The sequence below is a fragment of the Nansenia antarctica genome (genome assembly GCF_963989245.1).
Source record: "Nansenia antarctica genome assembly, chromosome: 3".
NCBI lineage: Eukaryota > Metazoa > Chordata > Actinopteri > Argentiniformes > Microstomatidae > Nansenia > Nansenia antarctica.
Window position 1 is genome coordinate 38,935,868 of NC_137688.1, and position 19,314 is coordinate 38,955,181.

The window sequence follows — 19,314 nt, forward strand, 5'->3', positions numbered from 1 at the left end:
CACAGACAGTCAGTTGTATGATTAAATATAAATCTGAATTCTTCCTTCTTCTAGCATTATGACAGCCAATGACCCCCTGATTGCTATTTCTTATGGTGACTGGATAAATTATTCACTTACAAATGTAAATTGTTGCCAGCTAAATGCCAAAAATGTAATGTAAATGTATTCGAGTCATGCCATTATGCCATTCTTGCCAAATTCCCTCTATTTTGCCTTCTTTGGATGTCACCTACTTTTTCTCTCTCTCTTTGAGGAGCAATCACCAGTTAACTACCATTGGTAGTTTCAATATGTTATGTAAAATAGGAGAATATATATATTATTCTCTAGTATCTACTACAGATTAAAATGATGTGCAACATGACTCCTCAGATGATGTTAGTGCCAAGAAATAAGACAAGAAATCAGCCCTGTGCATTTCACTCTATGGGCTATCCCATATTTGACTCCAGCTGTCATATTAACCTACTGTAGGTCAAATCTCAAATTGCATTATATAACCAGTGATGTGAATAACGGCGTTAAAATAAACGGCATTACTAACGCAGTAACGGGTAATCTAATGAATTACTATTTCCATCGTTACAACGCCGTTACCGTTACCGGTAATTCAATGCGGCGCGTTACTACTGAAGCTTCTCATTGTCATCCGACCTCAGTCGCAGCTGCAAAGGTGTTTTTTGTTTGTTTGTTGGTGAGGGGGGAGGGGAGGGGCGAGACAACCGCTTAAGTGATCATGATTGGCTATGGTAGAGAACATTTCATGGTAAGCCAACCATAGTTCAGTGTTGTGCGGATGTTTCTACACACAAACCACATGCGCACAGCATCACACACACACTCAAACTATCAGAGAGATACACGCAGCAATGGCGAGTTCCGAGTGTTCTGAGGTGAACGTGGCATTTTCACGGTGGAAGTACAGGCACTATTTCAGTACTACTTTAAAAGCACTTCATATTGTTTAACTGTTTACTTTTGTTGTGTTGAAAATACTTGAAGTTACAGTATGTCTACCAGTTGTCTGAAGTTGTGTGACAGTTTGATTTATTTAATTTACACTACAAAGATTTAAAAGCACTTCATATTGTTAAATGTTTACTTTTGTAATGAAGAAAATACTTGAAGTACAGTATGTCTACCAGTTGTGGTCTGTTGAAGTGCAATAAATATGAAAAGTTCCTTGCTGAAACCTGCTCAGAAAAAATAAATCCAAATTATTTTCTTCCTGATAGGGACCCGCTGCACCGCGGTAAAAAGTAACGCAATAGTTACTTTCCCTAGTAACTAGTTACTTTTATAATGAAGCAATTCAGTTACTAACTCAGTTACTTTTTGGGATAAGTAACTAGTAACTATAAAAGTAACGTGCCCAACACTGTATATAACACACTGCTTTTTCACATGTATTATACTGTAAAGGCCAAGGCACACGGCGTGCGATTCTGTCGCACGACAACATTCGATTCTCAATTCACACCAATGAATGAATGAATGTGAATGGAGAATCGAATGTTGTCGTGCGACAATATCGCATCGCACGCCGTGTGCATTGGCCTTAAGGAACCAGCTGTTATTGGAGATATAGAATTTGACATTGAAAGTCATATTTTCACATCTAATAGAGGAAAGGTACTGGCCAAATGCATGGAGTGGAGTGAGTCGTATGTCATAATAGGGTTCTCAGGTGATATTCTAGAGGGTTAAGGGCTCTGCACACAGCGTGTGATTTCTGTTGCGCATCAACGTTCCATTTTGAAGTTTGAATGGAAGTCTATGAGAACATCGCATTTACCCACACACGGCCCCGATTTTAATCGCACGGCGAACATTCGATTCCATTCATTTTGAATGGGACAAAGCACACGGCGTGCGAGTTTTGTCGCACTGCTTTGTCCCATTCAAAATGAATGGAATCGAATGTTCGCCGTGCGATTAAAATCGGGGCCGTGTGTGGGTAAATGCGATGTTCTCATAGACTTCCATTCAAACTTCAAAATGGAATGTTGACGTGCAACAGAAATCGCACGCTGTGTGCAGAGCCCTTTAGAGTTTAGCAGTTAGTACAGAGACATCGTTGTGAAGAGGTTAAATGAGTAAGTAAGATATCATTGAATGTCTTCAAATGTATAATTAGTATATATAATTATATATAGAAATAGTATTATATGTATGTTTTCTTATTTTATGTCTGTTCCTCCTTTTTCTTGAAGCACTTGCACACATTTTCCAGCAAACCGGCTAGTTTTCATCCAAAACACTCAAGAGAGCAGTCACTATGGAAGGATCGAGTACTATTGGTCAGGATGACTGGAGTTTTGATGATGAAGTTGCCCTGATACCTCAGAAAAAAACAAACCTACAAAAAGTAGGCAAACTGTTGACAAAGAAAGTACCACTCAAGATCCCGGTCTTTGTGAAAGGCATGAAGAGAATCGTAGAGAGAGGTAGAGAGAAGGGATATATGAGGCTGGAAGAGGAAGAGAGGAAGACTGAGGGAGAAAAGGATGGAGGTGAATAGAGTGTCACTAAACCAGTGGAGGACAGAGGAGGAGTGGGAAATGAAAGAGAGAGAGGAGAGGAAGAGAAGAGATATGGTGGCGGAGGAGGAGGACAAAAGGAAGAAGAAGGAAGAGAGCTGGGAGATGGAGAGAGGTGAATTGATTGTGGAGGAGATGAAAGGGAGGGATCGAGAGAGAGAGCTGGAGGAGGAGAGGAAGAGTGTTCAGAAACTGATGGTGATCCAGAAGAGGAAAAAGGAAATGTACAAGATGGAGAGATCAGGAAGGAGGGATGTAAGGTGGTGGCAGGACTGGACCCGGGCGCAGAAAGAAAGTCTGAAGGAAACATTGTCAACGAAGGTTGAGGAAAGAATGGAGAGGAAAAGAAGAGAGAAGGCAGCAAAAAAAGACGCCAATGAAGAAACTCTCATGTCTGCATGATGAACAGAGTAAGGAAAAGAGAAGAGAGGGGGAGGATAAAACACTTAAAACGTACACTAAAAATGGCATGCAACAAATTAAGGAAGCATGTGTAAAGGAAAAGAGAGATCTGCAGGAAGGAGAGCAAAGGGAGGGACAGAGAAAGACTGAATGGAAGAGAGTGAAGCAACGACAAAGACAAAGAGAGGAGGAGGAGGAGGAGGAGGAAGAGGAGACAGCAGAAGTGGGGAAGGTGATAGAGGAGATTGTGGAAGAAGAGATGAAGAGGAAAAAGGAAAACAGAATGACCGAGAGAGAGGAAAGAAAGACAGAGGAGGTGAGGAGAAAGGGAGAGCTAGTGGAGGGGAGACAGCGGAATGAGAAGACTTAAGCCCAATGCACACGGCGTGCGATTTTGTCGCACGACAACATTCGATTCTCAATTCACACCACCGAAGTGAGTGGGTGTGAATGGAGAATCTAATGTTGTCTTGCGACAAAATCGCATCGCACGCCGTGTGCATTGTCTCATTCAAAACAATGGAATCGAATTCGGCGGCGCGACAAAATCGGGGCCGTGTGCATTGGCCTTAAGATGGACAGAAGGAGAAGAATAGAGGACAAAATGAGAAAACAAAAAGTGGAAATACAGAAAGAGGAAGTTGAGGAGGAGAAGAAAAAGTGACCAAAGTGATGATGACGATGAGGATGGTGAAGCTGAGGACAAAGCCAGTCCTGATAAGAGGAATGGCAAACGTGTGGAGGAATGCAAAGATAGGGAGGATTGCATGAATGAGGAAATATGCCAAAAGGATGAGAAGAAAGACAGGAATGAGGAAACGAGAGGTGACCACCAGATTGATGGGGGGGAAAGACACAAACCATGAAGAATGGACAGATAGTGATGACAGTGAGAGTGTCCAAACAGATGACACGAAAAAAGATAAAAAGGGGGATGAAGAGAAGAAAGTGGATCTTCACACGAATGAAACATGGGCAGATGAGGAAGATACTAGCAAAACAAAACAAAAACATGGAGGAAAGACTCTGTGGGGAGTATAAGGCAGCTATTAAAGGTAAAATGTCATAATTCTTTCATCTTGGTCTAATATTGGAAATAGTCTATGGGCCATGAGTGACTGAAACCTACAATAAGCCTTCTTTACTCTGCTACAGCCAATCAACGTTGTCCATATTAGATTGCATGGCAACATCAGCTAATAGTTGGAGAGATGTTTGACAAGACAGAATTTCTCACTAATAGCAATATTTTTTTATTTTTCAGAAACTCGTCCTGACGGTGGAATGAATTATTTTTCCCCTCACTCTATACGTCTTTTTAATTTCGTGATAAGAAATAAAAGGAAACAATTAAGCATCTAAGATTTGTGTCATGTTCAAGTTGTTGTGGTGATGTTTGTGTTATGCGGGGTACACACAAGGATTTTCTGGCCGATTTTGGCACGATTTTCCCCCTTCCGACCAAAGACAGAAAACGCCCGATTATCAGATGGCTCTAAAGATTTTCCTATAACAAAATCCTGTGGTGTGAGGTGTGTTAAGAGTCAATCTCTCCCGACAATCCGCTCGGAAAATGGTTGTGGCCGGCAATCGTAAATGTCAAATGTGTTCAATACTTACGACCACAAATCCTAGGGTTGTCAGGTGGACTCTGTTTTTTTGGGTGGAATTAGCGGTTTTAGACTGTGGTTAGGGTGGAAAATGTCAATCCCATCTGGCAACCCTGCTCGCGAGTCCGATTGTGATGGGGAATGGAATGTAGCCAATCAAGAAGCAAGCTGACTTCTTCGGCACTTTATTTGCCCTGTCGCACATGGTTGCCTCGTACAGGTCAGTCAGGGTACTACGTTAGATAATAATAATAAGAAGAAGAACTTTATTTGTATAGCGCTTTTCCTGCAAACGTTGCAGCTCAAAGTGCTTTAATCATTATATAATCTTAATTTAATTATTTTGTAATTTAAAGGCAATATTAAAAGGATGGGTTCACGCGAGATTTCTGGCTTGGGGAACGAGACTCGAGAGAGTCTGGAGTCTGTCGTAACAATAATCTTTATGTCTGTGGGGTGCTGAAATGGGGAAATCGGCGCACACCACACACAATACGATCAAGGCTGTTCAATCCAAGATTTCTTATCTTCATGTGTGGGGTCTGTCTCAGATCTCAAATCGGTTAAGATTTTGAAAATCCTTATGTATGTACCCCGCTTTAGTGTGGGCAATTGTGTGTGCGTGTGTGTGTGTGTGTGTGTGTGTGTGTGTGTGTACATGAACGAAGCTGTGTGTGTTGTGTGCGGCTGGTTATACGTTATCTTAAGACATACTGCAAGTACGTTGGGGGGTGAGTCTGTGTGTGTGTTTACATCATGAGTTGTGGTGTTTCTAAGCAAGAGAGACTTTGGCAAGGCTTTGTATTTGCCTTTGGAGACCAGGCAGGTGCCATGGGGCTGTGTGTGGAAGATACAGCACTAGACATAATACATAGAGGGCATGCTGTGCGGAGAGGAGGGAGGAAATAGGGGGATGTGAGTGGAGTAGGTGAGAGAGGGAAAAAGAGAGGAGAGGTAAAAGGGCATGTGTTTGGCTTTTTGTGCCAGTGTTGGGAGGAGGATTTTACAACGACACCACATCAGGAATTAACAGGGGACCTGCACAGCACTCCTATAGCTTACCCACCCATAGCGAACCCTCTAGCAACACACACACACACACACACACGCACGCATGCACACGCACAGCCTGTATGGAAGAGCCAGGGCACAAAGCCACAGAGCAGCAGAGCTAAACAGCAGCGCCAGGCGAGGGCTTTACCTTCAGCCAGGATTAGCATCACTGCATACATCAACCAGAGACATACTAGACATGTCAATTCAACTCTACACAACACTGCATACAGCAGAAGACTATGCTACATCATCAACCTGAGACAAAGGCATTTCAATCTAACTCATATCACCCACTGCATACATACAGCATACAGCATTTCAATTCAATTGTACCACTCATTTAATTTCAGAGGCACAGTTTTGGCTGACTGAGGCTTGAAGTGCCTGTGACTTACAGAGAGGCCTTTGAAGGCTGTCATCCCCATCTGTATGTCTGGCCGATCAGGGTGGTGATCCTACAGGAGAAGACCAGAGAAGACATCCGGCTTAACACAATACAGATGCTCACTCACACACTATACTTTTTCACCAAGAAGCAATCAGATATACTCAATTATGCAGTTATACAGTATTCATGTCCAGAAAGGCAAAATATCATACTTTCAATAGACACAATCAAATAAAAATGTATTTGTCACGTACATTGCATACAGCCGTAAATGATATAGTGAAATGCTTTAGGATCTTGCACCTCAAACAACAACAGTCAACAATAAAATATAATATAGTAATAATAAAACAGTGACAATAGCAGAGGTAATGACTGTAATAATAACAATAGTAATACAATGTCACGGGTATGGAGTAGGGATGGGACGATTATCGTGTTTATCGTTAATCGCGATAAAAACACCCGCGATAACTTTATCGTGGAGAATTTTAATTAGTTGAATAATCGTCATCGTTTTTTTTTTTAAATGACTGGACTTTTTAAATAGGCACTACATTTTATAAACACTGCTTTGTCTGACTGGTGGTCCCCAGCTGATGACCCAGTTAGGCCCACATAGGTGTTCAGTGAGGTGTCACAGCACACCTGTTCTAAAGGCACTGTTGGAGGTGCGTCAGGCAGCAATGCCCAGCAGGAGTACCATCACCTGTATCATGATTTGATCTGTCTGTTTTTATTGTATGTATTAATGTATGTGACCTATGTGTGTTTTTTGTTGATGTTGTTAATATTTTTATTGAGTTTCACAGAGACATGTACACAACAGGACATAACAACAACAACTAGTATCCGTGGGGGAGGTTATTGTCCCATTAATAGTAGAAAACTAGTTTTGCACTTTGTTATGCAGTACATTGTCCATAAACAATAACAGAACATGTTCTTTCTCTTTTTTTTTTTTTTTAACAAACTAACAAACAAAAAACAAAGACAAACAAAACAAAACAAAAACAAAAAAACAGGGGGGGAGGAGGCCATGTCACATATCAGAAATAAACAGAAAAGAAAATGACAACAAATGCCATAATATATGGGGGGATCACCCCCATCGGAGACAGCATCCATGTCTTAAGGGCTCTGCACACAGCGTGCGATTTCTGTTGCGCGTCAACGTTCCATTTTGAAGTTTTTAATGGAAGTCTATGAGAAAATCATAAAACATCGCATCCCAATGCACACAGCGTGCGATGCGATTTCTGTTGTATGTTCTCATAGACTTCCATTCAAACTTCAAAATGGAACGTTGACGCGCAACAGAAATCGCACGCTGTGTGCAGAGCCCTTTACAGTCCTAAACACAGCGGCAGCACAACACCAGCACAGTAAATAATATTGTGACCCATACATTGTAGATCTGTTACACATTAGTCTTGTGTACTTTCTTGAGTGTAATCCACCAAACCTTTCATTACAATGGCAGCCAGTCTGGTACCAATATAATCTAAGAACGGAGACCAAATCTTATAGAATGTCTTTATCTTACACTTATACCTATATGTCAGATATAGGAATCATATCAAAAATTACCTTGTGCCATCCAGCTATTGTAGGCGGTTTGCAGTCTATCCATTTCAGCAATATATTTGTCCTTGCACAAAAAGTGAGGATACACAGAAGTATTTTGGAATGCATACTTTTAAGTTGTTTGTCTGGCAACCCAAACAATAGACACATGGGGTCCTTATCCAATGTAACATCTAGAATTAGATGAATTTTATCCACTATACCTTTCCAGTAATCATCTATATATCTACAAGTCCAAACACAATGAACAAAGCTCCCAACCTCGGTAATACACTTTGTACACATTTCCGATTTGTTATGATCCATTTTATGTCTAAGTTGGGGAGTAATCTGCAAACGTTGTAGTAGTCTAAATTGCGTTTCCTTCGTCCTATTACAGATTGAGATGTCGTTTGCCGATTGCCATATTAGTGACCAAGTTGCTGCATCAGTATTAATGTTCAGGTCATTATTCCAGTCTTTGGGCGTAAATGCAGGTTTGCCTTTATCATATTTCGAAAGTGCTCTATACCCAAGCCCCAGAATGCCTCTCGTCTTTCCAGCAGAGACTATCTCCTCCAGCGGAGAGGGTTGGTGACAGAGGCCAGTGTCTTTTTGGCTATTTAAAAAACTTCGTATCTGAAGGTATCTGAAAAACTCATTTCGTGGTAGGTCATATTTCTTACATAATTGGTCAAATGAAAGTAGTATTTCCGTATCATATAAATGTCCGATAGTAACCATCCCTTTGCTGTCCCACCGCTTGAAACCCCTATCCGTGGCACCAGGGGAGAAGTCTATGTTGCCCCAAACTGGCGAGAGGGAGGATGTAATAATCGTATGTTATAAATAAATAGTAATATAATTGAGATTTCTCACATGAGCCGCGCGCGAATATCCTCACAGAAATTTGTCTCGCGCGATTGTTCAGCCTGCATGGGTAACGTGACTGTCAAGTCAGCCTTGTCAGTCAGTCACTAACGTATGCTAGCCTTCTCACCATGGCTGCATCGGCCCCGTGTCCATTGCCTCACCTTTCCAGGGTTGCACGCAGGCTTCTATGCATACCTGCAACTAGTGTTCCTTCAGAGAGAGTGTTTAGTGACAGTGGGCACATACTCACACCTCTCCGAGCACAGCTCAAGGCAGAAAAAGTGAACATGTTGACATTTTTGCACTTTAACCTATCTTGAAGCTTTCACGTCTCTAAGCCACAAGGCTAGCACTCAGTTTGATGACAGAAAAGTGTCAGTGTTCAAGTTTTGTTTGACAGTATTTTTTTCCTTTATTTATGCAGTGATACCTTATAATTTATCATTACCTTATATAAGATTTTATTAAAGATTTTTATTTTTGTCAAGATGTTTTTAAAATGATGTTAATGTTATTAACATGATTCAATAAAAATACAACAAAATCTAAGTTAAAGTGATTACAGTGTGTTTTATTGGCATTCTAAAAAAAAGTTTTTTTTTTTCATTCTCGCGATAATATCGTGGATCGCGATTATTTTGCCCACGATAATCGTGACATGACATTTTCTAATCGTCCCACCCCTAGTATGGAGCAGCAATAATTTACAGTAATAGTGCACACGTGCAATGAGTGTAGTGGCAATAATTGTCAGAAGTGCAAAGAGCAGTGTCAACTGATACACAAACACACCTAAAGACATCGAAATGTCATTCCATGTATATGCCTAAACCCAGACAAACAAAGGCTAAGACATACATCACACACACACACTCACCTCCATGTGTCTCTCTAGTTCTTTGAGCAGTGTGGGGTATCTGGCGAGCCTCATGAAGGGTTTACTGAGGCCTGTGGTCAGAGTCAGGATACCTGGGCTGCTGGCCCCCTTGCCCTCCATAAACTCCCCCAGCTCCTCACTGCAACACACACGCACACGCACACACACACACACACACACACACAACAAAACTTCAAAACTATTTCCTTGAGGAATCATATTTAACATACGCACACATGTACACCCCTTAGTTACCTGTGTTCTGTGAGGACGTTGACAGCGGAGGGGTGGTTGGAGCAGTAGGCCACATAGAGCCCCTTCATCTGCGGCATCAGGTTGAGGAAGAAGCCCCCTACTCTCTGCTGGCTCTCTGGAAGCCTACACACACGGGGGCACAAACCAACAATCAACATGGACCATTCTGAACCCCCAATGGTTTGCATTCACTTCACCAGATGGTGATCGCAAAACAGCAATACTGAAATGTACCACTAGGGGTCATTGTGATCCATGTAAAGTCTGGGCGGATGTCTGACCCACTCCACAACATCCCTGCTGTTTGAGCAATATATGTGTCCTCCCAGAAAGCCCCTAAACCCTTTAGAGCCCATTAGAGTGGACAATAGAAAACTGGTTAGAGATCAGTGTCGGTTATTAAGGTGGGGCCTCGGCTCCAATTGTCTAACAGGATGTGATGCGGACATCCTCTGGCCCCTGTCCTGGTAAACACTGTTCCACTGGCAGCACAGAGACAGTGAGACATAGAAGGAATGGATCGGGGGGGGCGTAAGTGTCATAGCACACTAAGGCGTATGCCATATCATCGCAGGGTCCCTGGTTCGATTGCGGCCGTCGACATATCCCGCATGTCATCTTCCCTCTCTCTCATCCATCCTTTCTGTCAATCTCTACTGTCTCTATCCCAATAAAGCAGAAATGCCATAAAAAACATATTAATAAAATATCTATCCATCTAATATATATCTATATTTGACTGACTTGGTACATTCCTCCATGGACTGAACCAGCATCTGCTGGAAAGTGCAGATCTCCTCAAGGTTCCCCTGGATGTGACTGATGTCTGCAGCACTCAGCCTGAGAGAAGAGGAGTAGGGAGAGGAAAGAGGGACAGGAAGAAAAGAGAAGTGGATGACAAGATTAAGTCAAAGTCCACATTATTCCTTAGCTCAAAATGCACACCAATCCTCTGACACCACACACACTCCAGTGGAGGCTGTTGGAATTCCTCATTCCATTCCATGCATTACAATGAGCCTATCCTCTGATTTCTGCCTCCACCAGCCTCCCCTGTCTTGCACTCACTGACTCACTTACTTCTCTGTGGTCTGTAGTGAGCGCAGGTAGGATGACAGTAGGGTCTGGAGCTCCTTAGAATACTCGGTCTCTGTCTCTAGAATGTTCTGAAGCACCTTGATGGACATGAGACGGTGGAGGTTACATACAGATTTTTTTTTTTTTTTAAATAGTAGAACTGTGTGTCAGCACTCTGACAGACCTTCTTAAACAACATGAATCCTGTGTTAATTGTTCATATTTTTTTTAACAATCCTTCGGAAGTTTCATATAAGAGGTTTGCCGCAAAAGCAAGGGACAGACATGTCAGACATTATTAGTGCACAAAAGCAAGGGACAGACATGTCAGACATTATTAGTGCACAAAAGGGGCAAGGGACAGACATGTACTGCTATTTGGCCCTAATACTGTGTTTTTTAGTGCCCGTCATGACAGATTTGGTTCAGTGCTGACTTAGAGAAGGGTTAAACCCATTCCAATCAACTGATTGCCTGGTTGCAGCCAGGACAGGCTAGCCTAGCATTATCTCTCATGTTTCTGTTAGGGCTGGATTTTCTAAACTCTCATACACAACATTGTGTTTTCAGGTCAGTGCAGGTGCAGGGGGAGAGATTGAGAGATAAAGCCACTACAGGTGGACCCCTACACTATAGGTTCCTCTCAATAATGCAGTGACTACTGCACAGCCTCCTAGGACGCTCTGCCCAGCCCCTATCACTGTCAGGGGATGACAGACTGTCACTGTGTGCTGTCATTGATCTAGACAACTGAGTCAACCTAATTCTGCCCCACACACACACACACACACACATACACACACATACACACACACAGTTTGAGAGAGCACAATGATGTGCGCTATCACTTGACACAGACATAACAGCCAACCTCACCGCCCCGGGGCACGGCTGGCCCAGCAGCCAGTGAGACGGAAGAAACGACCTACATTACAGCACACACATTAACACACACACTTCTGTCAGGTCAGTAATTGGAGGAAGGAATCAATGTCTTTAGTTGGAGCAGGACTAAAGCACGAACAAATCCTCACCACGTTGTAATAGGTTTTGCTGATGACAGTTGTGTCCAAGCCTTTCAGGGGAGCTTTGAGGGTTGCAGACTTGGGGGACACTGGCTTATCTGTGTGAGCAAGAGAAGAGAACAGAAGAGTACAGGGAGGGGGGGGGGGGGGAGTATAATAGGAATGTGAAAAAAAACACACCAAAAAAAAACAGGCACCCCCAAAAACATTTCAATTAAATTTTAATTACTCTCCTGCCTGGTGTCCAGAAGATGCTGACCAGAAGATGCTGGGCTTATTTAGCTAGAAACCAGAGGCTCTATTCAGAAATAGGGACACGGTATGTTGAAGTGCTTGACCAGGGAGAAACAGAGAAAGGTTTTTTTTTCCCTGTGCTTCTCTCTGTATCTATCTGGGACATCTCTCCCTCTGCCATTGTTTTTCTCTTGTCTTTCCATTTCATGCACCGTGAGCTATGTTAGGTACTATGTAGATAGCAGTACAGGTAGTGCTGTGATCTACAGATGTTAGGTACTATGTAGATAGCAGTACAGGTAGTACTGTGAGCTATGTTAGGTACTATGTCGGTAGCAGTGTACAGCAGGTAGCGCTGTAAGCTACGGAGAGGGGAAGTCTGTTTTCTGTTTCTGGCTAAGGCACTTCCTGTCTTTGTTTGGCCCTGGAGTTTCCTTCCTGTCCGGCCTGATGTCACAGCACAGTTATAGTAGCGTCCACTGGCTGAACACAAGCACTAACTCAAATGTTTACTCATCTACTTCTCATTGTTCTTATTCAACGTCATCCAGCTGTGGGGACCATTCAATGCGACAAACAGTTAAGGCATTGTATTTAGAAATGTAGTGAATAGAACATACACAAACATCTCATTTGCATGATAAGTGAGGCATGACTTTTCTATGTACAGTATTACATTTCCATCAGCCCCACTGAAAAAGCCTCTGGCGTTGGTCCAGTTCTTAGTGAGCTTAGTGTCCGCTGGCATTCCTTGACTGCGATTCCTACTCGAATCATTCACGTTACAGTGTTTCCTCCAGGATTTTTCACATTAGTGGCGGAGCGGCTATCTGTTTTGTTTTTTTCCGCGTGCACGCGCATAAAACGCGCACTGGCGCTCAAAACAAAGACGAAGTTTCACCAAAAACTACAGGGTGGCAACAATTAGAATTTCTTAAATAGCGGTTAAGTCATTAAAGCCGAGCAGGTGATTTTATATAGAAGGTTGTAGTGACCGCTCGTTAGCGAGCAAAGTATTCATAATTCACGGCGTTCCAGCCTTGTACAAAGCACTGTTATATGTTTATGTTTACTACATCACCCAGGCTGCTTAGCGGGTGATATGACGGGATATAAGTGGGACGGAGATTAATGAATGTTGTTGTTGTCAGTAGGCATGCAGAGAGTGAGAATAAAGCGCACATGATTGTTTTTCTACCGGCAAAACGACTAGATCGTCCTGTTATTGCCGTCACTCCTACAAGGTGATCAAATACCAATATATCCTATAGCTGCAGCGGAACATGCGGAACGCGCATTACACACACACACACACACATTCGGACCAATCACAAAACTGTTTTGAAAGCGCGTCGCCTCGCTATCTGATTCAGTCTCGATTGCAGTGCGAACACAAACGACGAGGTTAATTGCAACATTGTAACATATTGTAAATAACTACGCCCTAAATCGTAACGAAATGTTGGTCTGGAAGCGGCCTAAATCTAGCTTCAATCTGCTTTTTTTCTGTTCTCCGGTCATAATAACTCGCTGCCTTTCTGCGCAGCCTGAATCAAAGTGGACTGTCTGAATCAATTAGTGGCGGAGGAAATTCTTTCGTGGCGGCCCGCCACCAATAAATGCATATAGAGCAGCGGTTCCCAACCTTTTAGGACTCACGGCCCACTTTACAGATCTCTCCAGTATTCGCGGCCCACTCAGCAAGGATTTTGTTTTCCGCGTGCACGCGCATGAAACGCGCACGAGCGCTCAAAACAACGACGTGGCAAAAAAAATAAAAATAAAAATTGCGGTTAAACCATTAAAGGCGAGCGGCAATGTTTTATATAGCAGGTGATCAAATACCAAGATCGTAAATGTTGTATGTGTTCAATACGACCAAACATCCTTACGTGTGTGGGCAACTCCCGACTCCCGACTAGGGTTGCCAGATGGGCTCGGTTTTTTTGGGTGGAATTAGCGGTTTTAGACTGTGGAAAATGTCGATCCCATCTGGCAACCCTGTTCGCGAGTCCGGGATGGAATGTAGCCAATCAAGAAGTGAGCTGACTTCTTCTTTTCGGATGGAAATATCGGCGCACACCACACACAATACGATCAAGGCTGTTCAACCCAAGATTTTTTAGCTTTTTAAAATTACAACGTTTTTGTAACAAAAAAACGTCAATAAAACAATTTTTTTGCCCATGATTTGGCGGCCCACTTGCAGTACTCTCGCGGACCACCAGTGGGCCGCGGCCCATAGGTTGGGAACCGCTGATATAGAGGAAACACTGCGTTATAACTTACACATCTGTCTTTTTATTTTTAAATAGCCTCTGGAAATGACAGAGTTTATTTCCTGGAGACCCCAATGAATATATAGTGTGGATTTAAATCATAGATATTATAAATCAAAAGGTCTGGTCCAAATTGCCTGAGTCTGTGCCACAGGTAGCCAGGGAGACCACTACCAGACGTCACCACCTCTAGACCACAATGGGACATGTTATTGGGAGTCATAGTAGATGTTATAAAGTTGGTATAGACGGATTATAGAAATGAATAGGGCTGCGCTCCAACACCACTGCACCATCACCGACACTCACCATTGCTTTTGACCTCCCGGACATAGTTGCTAGGGAACCATCCAGTCTTGCCGTTGAAAGATCCCTCCCACCAGCCACCCTGTTCCTGACGGCTCACGCTGATGATGTCACCCTTGGAGAAGGAGAGCTCATCCTCATTGGTCGGCTGGAAGTCAAACCGCGCCTTCACCAGCACATGCTGACCATCACTCTCCGACATGTCCTGTAGAGTGAGGGGGGGGGGGGGCAGGCGGGGGGGTAGAGAGACCATACATTAATAAAGTGAGAGTAGAGTGCAGTACTGAACAAAAACAAACCTTAACCAGACCGAAGTGAGTGCTCTAAAGGGTTGATTCTCACAGGGTCTGTGCAGTTGGGTTCGGGTTCTATGAGGTTCTGTTTGGTTTCGTTGGCTGGCTTCTGTTTTTTGTTTTATGTGGTCATATTTGGTTCTGTTTGGGTTCTATTTGGTTCTGTGACTCACCAGGCTGCGGTACTGGTTCTGTAGGAGTTTGGATGAGCGTCCGTGAGGAGACTGGGTGTTGAAAGAGTCAAAGGACTTTATCCGCAACGAGGAGTGATGTGTCGACACAGAGTCACTGCCTACATGTATATCTATGGAGCAAGAAGAGAGAGAGAGAGAGAGAGAGAGAGAGAGAGAGAGAGAGAGAGAGAGAGAGAGAGAGGGATGAGAGACACACACTCAGTGTCAACGCCCCACTGATATCTAGAGTTGCAATATGGGACTTTACAGGGTTTAATTTCTCACACACAGACACACACACACACAGTCCTTGATCACCCACCCTCAGTTGCTTTGTTCAGTGCCACTAGAGAGTTGAGCACCTTCGTGAAGTTGAGTCCCTGGAGTAGGTCAATGACTTCAAACACCTGGGGAGAGGAGAGAGAAGACGGACATGATCAATCAGACAAACCTCGGGAGAAAACCTCACAGCTCCCATGATTAGACCATCATTCACCAGGTTATAGGACTTACATAGAGAATTTCATGAAACATGGACCAATGAAACTGATCAAACCGAACTCTATGGAACATGAATAGATATAGTGAGTTCAAATGCATTGCAAGTTTGTAAAGGTACTGTAATGACAAGAAAACATGACCTGATACTTAAACCTCCAGACACAGCTACACTGCAAAAAGGCAGCTCTCAAAAACAAAAAATGGGGGAATATTACTTAAAATATGCAAAATTATCTGTCAACAGAACAGGAACATTTTCACTCACCAATGTTTTCTTAAAACAAGTAAAATATATCTTAAAACTAGTGCAGTCAGACAAAAAACAAGTATATATTGTCTTAATAAAATATTTCATCTTACTTAGATTGACCTTTTTGCAATGTATGTGTGTGCCCCTTCCCCATACTCAAGTGAGCTGGTTTCTGTCACTGGTTCAACAGTGTGGAGGCTCAGACAGGGCTAGGGCTGGTGAACGTCACTGTACTAAAAGACCACTGACAGATAACATGACACTGCATAGAGAGGTTCCTTTAGAGAGAGAGAGTGTGTGTGTGTGTGTGTGTGTGTGTGTGTGTGTGTGTGTGTGTGTGTGCCACAATACCACAATTGGTGGTGGGTTTATGCACGCACAAGCTTGCACAAGACACACAAACACTTGAGCTACCACAACAATACACACGCATACAATGCATGAACGGTCTCCTACGACTGCTGCTGCTGACACAGGGACGAGTGGCACAGGAAGCCTCAGGGGGGGGGATCCTGGACTCACTCTGCTCTTTGCTCCTAGTCCAGACAGGTCAGGAATGCGCTCACACTCATACACACTCACACTCACACTCACACTCATACACTCATACACTCATATACACACACACACACACACACACACACACACACACAGGTTGAGGTGCACTCTCCGTCAGACTTTCTCGTCATTCTTTTTTTTGTAATCAGTATTTTATTGAATTTTTCAATTAACACATTTCTTGTATAAAATGGTAACAATATCACCGAATAAGTCTTGCTGTCATCAAACAGAAATAATACAGAGAAAAGAACAAAATATAAAATAAAAATGAAAATAAATAAAAAAGCACCCATAGATTACATTCATCACTCATCCAATTTGTCAACTTAAGTCTTACAACCGACTAGCAATATATCTCAAGTAGCCTCCCCATTTTGCTGTGTATTGTTCAGTTCTGTCCATAGTACTGAAGGACATTTGTTCGTATGCTGCCACCTTTGCCAACTCCATAAGCCATTCCTGGAAAGACGGCTCCCCTGCGTTCCTCCAGTGTCTCATAATTATTTGTTTTCCAACCATTATACTGGTCTGAATAAATTCTGCAGCTCCACATAGAGACGTCATTTGTGGATCACTGAGAACATAGTCTCCTGGGTCCTGGGTCTTTCTCGTCATTCTTAAAATAAGTTTTGCTAACAGGTTGAGAGCAGATCATTTTAACATAATCAAGCCATATCTGCTCACACCATGCTTTGCTCCAGTTTGTAGAGCTCATTGATGTGCTGTCTATCTTAATGCTCATTTCATTGTCATAGTTTATTCAGTTTTCACTGGCACAGCCACTGGGAAACCCCAGGTGTCTCAGCAGGATAGGGTGTGACGGTGAGTGACTAATTACAGAATCAGACAACTCTGAAACACAAATACAGGATTTCACTAGCTTCCTAACGTTCCCAGGATTCCGTTCCACAGCTGGAGATATACTGTATGGGCAGTACTGCACCACCAGGCCAACACCCAGATAGGACAAATATCCTTCTATTCAAATCCAATTACATCCTATTCTATTCCGGAATTTGGCAAGGCAAACATTCATTCTGATCAAGAAGGCTTACCTCATTCTTCCACGCGCAATGGCACATAAAACGGCAACTTAAATGTCAAGGCATTAGCCTAATCCTCATTTCCAAGGCTGAGTAACCACACAGATCAGCAATAACGACTACAGCACTTTCGGAAGCAAACTGTTGAGTTTCCTCGGCCCTGGAAGTTGCTTGCATGGTGGTGATTTGCACAGAGTGCCCCTTCTCCCGCACAATTACGACTAATTACCCCCCCCCACCCCAACCCCACCCTCTATATCCCAGCTCGCCCCAGGCCACTCTGGCCGGATTACCCCAGTCTGAGCTCCATCTCTAATCTCTCCACATTGTGTAGCCATGTTCTCTAACTAACACATATCCCTACAGGACACACTTATTGATGGCCACTTGATGACTTGTTGATCTGCTAAAACTGGATTGGTGAAGGCAATATGATGGAGACTCAGGATATCGAGGCCAGTTAAGAACCGTTGGAAGGACAAAAAGACCGTCACAAACAGTGTATTACTTAGGCTAATTCAGTCAGGCATGAGAATTCAGGGGCGCTTAGTACAGTAGTACACTAATGCGCATACCATACCATCGCAAGGTTCCTGGGTCGGTTCTGACCCTCAACATATCTTGCATGTCATTCCTCCTCTCTCACCCATTCTTCCTGTCATTCTCTACTGTCTCTATCCCAATAAAAGCAGAAATGCCCTAAATGCCCTATATAAAAAAAAGAAAAGGCATGAGAGTTCACATTGGAGTACAGACAGACACACAGATAGGTAGGTGCTACTGGACTGTTGAGCTGCATGGCGCTAACAACACTTAGGTTGTGGGTTTGATTCCAGCTGGGACCATAGGCCTACTGAAAAATGTATGCAATGCAATGCACTCACTGCAATATAAGTTGTTTTGGATAAAAGCGTCAGCTAAATGGCATATTAGATATTATATATTTACTTCATTCAATCAGGCATGAGAGTTCACAGTGGAGTAGAGACAGATACACAGATTGGTGCTACTGGACTGTTGTGTTGCTGCCATTCCAACCTGTGTGTTTTGGCAGCCATCAGCTAAAACTGTCCAGATCTCTCCGTTGGCATGACACCCACAGGGTTTCCATGAGGTGCCTTCTAATGCCTGGTCCGATAGCAGTCATTTACATTTTATTTTTTTTGCATTTAACAGACACCTTTATCCTAAGCGACTTACAACAAATACATCTGTGTAAGTAAGTGAATCATCTATCCATCAGTCATCATAACAAAAAGAAAGATATAGGCTAGACCAGGGGCCATTGGCTAGGACCAGGGGCAGTTACAATGCTAGAAAAAGGAAGAATTACTTCTTCTTTTTTTCAGTCAATAGCCAGGTGTAGCCCAGACAAGGCATAACCTAGAAGCCCTGATAAGGGCCAAACCAATGGCTGAACAGGGAGTGGATGACTCCATTTCAGCCCCTAGCCCCTTCAGTTAGCCTATTTCAGATATGAGCAGTCTAAAGGAAGTGAAAGCAAAATATTCTACAGGATGTAATGGAACTGGGTCGATGTGTAACATTTAATATTGTACCACCACACTCTTTATCTCCCTGAGTCAATGGGGTTAAGTAATTAATGGAATCCGTCAATCCGCCCTTACTATGTCAATATAAATAACCAATCTGACATGCACTGTAGCCTAAAGGTATACGCTTTCCGCAATAACTCAATCACTCCAAATAAAGTACACAGTACAAACACACATGGATTCAAACAGTGTTAACACAGAGGAAGGATTTCACACAAAGACCAGGAACACTCCATCTGTTTTCTAATCACAGTAAGTAATGGCAGGGCCAATTAGCTGCAAAGTTTCACTGGATAAAATCTCCTCTGACCAAAAAGCTGGTTAACCACAACAAATTCAGCCGTCAACTATGTACAATACCTTCTCCTTCTGACTTTTTTAGACAATACTATGAAATATTATTTTTAATAGCAGTGGAGACAAGAGACTTGACTCCCAAATGTAAA

At 42.9% G+C, this 19,314-nt stretch overlaps 1 protein-coding gene across 2 annotated transcripts in view; it reads right to left on the reverse strand.

Annotated features, from left to right (window-relative positions):
* The window catches only part of arhgef7b (Rho guanine nucleotide exchange factor (GEF) 7b), a gene marked incomplete at its 5' end in the record, with an annotated part of 33,426 nt that overhangs the window by 11,396 nt on the left and 2,716 nt on the right, over positions 1-19,314 (reverse strand). For both annotated transcript variants that reach the window (XM_080525839.1, XM_080525838.1), the window contains 9 exons: positions 6,007-6,066; positions 9,316-9,454; positions 9,571-9,693; positions 10,315-10,410; positions 10,651-10,745; positions 11,682-11,770; positions 14,495-14,696; positions 14,958-15,088; positions 15,280-15,364. In XM_080525839.1, coding sequence (XP_080381965.1) covers positions 6,007-6,066; positions 9,316-9,454; positions 9,571-9,693; positions 10,315-10,410; positions 10,651-10,745; positions 11,682-11,770; positions 14,495-14,696; positions 14,958-15,088; positions 15,280-15,364 — 1,020 coding nt within the window. The remainder of the gene's footprint in view (positions 1-6,006; positions 6,067-9,315; positions 9,455-9,570; positions 9,694-10,314; positions 10,411-10,650; positions 10,746-11,681; positions 11,771-14,494; positions 14,697-14,957; positions 15,089-15,279; positions 15,365-19,314) is intronic.